This window comes from Poecilia reticulata, linkage group LG4, assembly GCF_000633615.1.
Source record: "Poecilia reticulata strain Guanapo linkage group LG4, Guppy_female_1.0+MT, whole genome shotgun sequence".
NCBI lineage: Eukaryota > Metazoa > Chordata > Actinopteri > Cyprinodontiformes > Poeciliidae > Poecilia > Poecilia reticulata.
In genome coordinates this window covers 31,152,731-31,155,832 of record NC_024334.1, presented here as the reverse complement: position 1 = coordinate 31,155,832, position 3,102 = coordinate 31,152,731, and the positions used below count along the sequence as shown (strand labels likewise).

The window sequence follows — 3,102 nt, the reverse complement described above, 5'->3', positions numbered from 1 at the left end:
CAGTCTGTTTTTAACAATCATATGGTCCAGGGCCGTGCAGAGACCACTAAAGGGGCAGGTGCTCAAAAAAAAGGGCACATCTAACCGCATTCTAGGACAGAATATTAGCAAAGCCACTCAGCTTTCAGAGTTTAATAAACAATGATAAATAACATGTAAGATATTTCATTAGTAATTTCTTTCTGCAGGTCTATTTTGCTATAAGAAAGTATTGCCATATTCAAACCCGCAATTTAGCAGGGCTTGTAAATCAGAGCTGGACCAGACATATTTTGTCTTTACAGAATTACACTATTAAAAATATAAACAAGGGCACAATGCAACCTTTTAGTGTACAGTAATCTATAAAAAAGAGCTGCCTGTTTGCTACACTTGCAGTGGAGATGAAGATGGTCCATTCAGGAAAGCAGAGCTGCATCAAACTTTAATGTGGAACTGCAGAAAAACGGGGGAAAAAAACAACAATAAAACAAAAGCAAATATTGAATTGTTAATGCATGTCACCATGAGAAAGGCCTACTGAGTTTTGCTTAAAAAACTTTTTTCTCACATGATGTCGTGGGCAGGACCCAAAATCGCAACAAAATATTTCTGATGTGTGCAAATAAAAATTTATGTTTGGCAAATAACTTTTTAAGTTCACAAGACAAAAATGAGTTATTTAATTTTAAAAAAGTTATTTAAACAAAACATTTTGTTTTTCAAAAATAAATCATTACAATTCCAAAAATTTTGATTACAATTTTATTTTACTTAACTGAGGTAAAAAAAATTTCATTGAATAATTGGGAAAAAATATATATATAACTGCATACTCTGCGAACCAGACCCTAAACTGACTTAAAGTCTGGTTTGAGTTTTTTCCCCTTCATTAATGACAAACTTTTATTACATACATTACATCTATCTTGGTAATTCAGGGTAAGTTATTTTTAATTCTAAATGAATATCCTTGTTGGTCTTTTATTTAAGTGCTATTCTCCTTCAAGATACATTTACCTAACGCTAGAATAAATGCAATGTACGTTATGCAGCAAAGGAAATTAGAAGACATATAACCAAGGGCGTAGGAACGAGTCTGTCATTGGGGGGATATAGAATTTAATAGAGGTAAAGAAATGTTGCTACACACTCGTGTACAGTAGGTGGCGGTGTGCACCTTTAAGTTGCTTGCGATCCGCCATAATAGAAAAGAAGAAGAAGGCAGGCGGTTAGGGTGTGGGTATTACACAGTGGAGAGGCACATTTAATTTGTCTGCATTTCAGAGGAAGATGTCCCGTTTCAAAAGGGCAGGTAATGTGGACAGTCTAGCGGGCTTTCGAACCCCAAAGCCGGAGGCAGCTGTTCCCTACGGGCTGCTAAAGGCAGCCAGGAAAAGCGGCCAGCTCAACCTGTCCGGCCGAGGCTTGACTGAAGGTAAGCGCACATGCCTTGTTGAAACGTCTATTTTTATTTATGTGGGAGAAAGGAACAACAACGTCAAATGAAGAGCGCTTATCCTTCGCGGCGACATCTCTGAGACTGTAGGTGTCGCTGTTTTCTTACCGCTTTAATGTTCTCTTGCCAACTTCACGTGTTTTGGGCCAGAAGGTCGTGGTGACAAGAAGACCAGCTGTGTAGGTCCTTCTCAAAAATTAGCATATTGTGATGAAGTTCATTATTTTCCATAATGTAATAATAAAAATTAAACTGTCATTTTAGATTCATTGCACACCAACTGAAATATTTCAGGTCTTTTATTGTTTTAATACTGATGATTTTGGCATACAGCTCATGAAAACCCAAAATTCCTATCTAAAAAAAATTAGCATATTTCATCCGACCAATAAAAGAAAAGTGTTTTAATATTAAAAAAAAATCAACCTTCAAATAATTATGTTCAGTTATGCACTCAATACTTGGTCGGGTATCCTTTTGCAGAAATGACTGTGGTGACTTTTTACACTTGTATGTTGTTCAGTATATTTGCATAAGTGACTGATTTACAATTACATGTTAAGCATAATTTACATGATGATTATTATTAATTGAATTGAACATGATTGTATATAATTACAAAGGTAAAGTGAAATATATTTTAAGTGCAAAACATGATTTATTTGAATAGAGGAAGTTTTTTATTTTGAAGAATGCTTAAGGATCTGGTTCTGTTTTGTCACTATCTTGCTTTTGTTGACTTTTGGTTGCTAGGTTACGAACAGCTGTTGCCGTTATCAGCTGGTTCAGTAAAACACATAAGAGCCTCCGTCTTGTTTGAAGAAGCTTTCACTCCGTAACGATGACTGCTTCAATGTGGCATGGAGGCAATCAGCCTGTGGCTCTGCTGAGGTGTTATGGAGGCCAGGATGCTTCGATAGCCTTAAGCTCATCCAGAGTTTTGGGTCTTGCGTTTCTCAACTTTCTCATCATAATATCTCACAGATTCTCTATGGGGTTCAGGTCAGGAGAGTTGGCAGGCCAATTAAGCACAGTAATAGCATGGTCAGTAAACCATTTACCAATGTTTTTCTCACTGTGAGCAGGTGCCAGGTCGTGCTGAAAAATGAAATCTTCATCTCCATAAAGCTTTTCAGCGGATGGAAGCATGAAGTGCTCCAAAATCTCCTGATAGCTGCTGCATTGACCTGCCCTTGATAAAACACAGTGGACCAACACCAGCAGCTGACATGGCTCCCCAGACCATCACTGACTGTGGGTACTTGACACTGGACTTCTGGCATTTTGGCATTTCCTAGTGATGGGTCCAGCAACACCGATGCATCAAGCCCATAGACCAACACCTGTGTCGGTGCGCGTATTGGTTTCAGCAAGTCATGTGACCAATACAGGAACTGTTTCGAAATGACACTGGATGCCAAACTGTGTTTATAAGGAAGCGAATCTGTCAAAAGCATTTGCCAAAYAAATTCTTGATCTTTTACATTGTCATCTATGGAGCAGCTTCAAAGGAAATGTTTCCTAAGTGGGACCATTTTGATCCTATATTGGAAAATAAATTTGTTTTCATTTTTGTCATTTCATCTGGTTCTTGTCAGTTTCTACTTAATCTATCTGAACCCAAATTCAGCTGAAACTGACTTTTAGTTTACTTTTATAGTATG

At 37.5% G+C, this 3,102-nt stretch overlaps 1 protein-coding gene across 4 annotated transcripts in view; it reads left to right on the top strand.

Moving 5' to 3' along the window:
• Positions 1 to 1,074: 1,074 nt before the first annotated feature.
• lrrc40 (leucine rich repeat containing 40) overlaps positions 1,075 to 3,102 on the top strand; it is a 28,149-nt gene continuing 26,121 nt past the window's right edge. The window contains exon 1 of one of the 4 annotated variants that reach the window (XR_001776517.1): positions 1,075 to 1,417. Coding sequence is in view for 3 of the 4 variants with exons in the window: in XM_008408168.2 (XP_008406390.1) it covers positions 1,273 to 1,417 (145 nt within the window). In the remaining variant the exon portion in view is untranslated. The remainder of the gene's footprint in view (positions 1,418 to 3,102) is intronic. The other 3 variants (XM_008408168.2, XM_008408167.2, XM_008408166.2) reach the window with 3 other exon arrangements.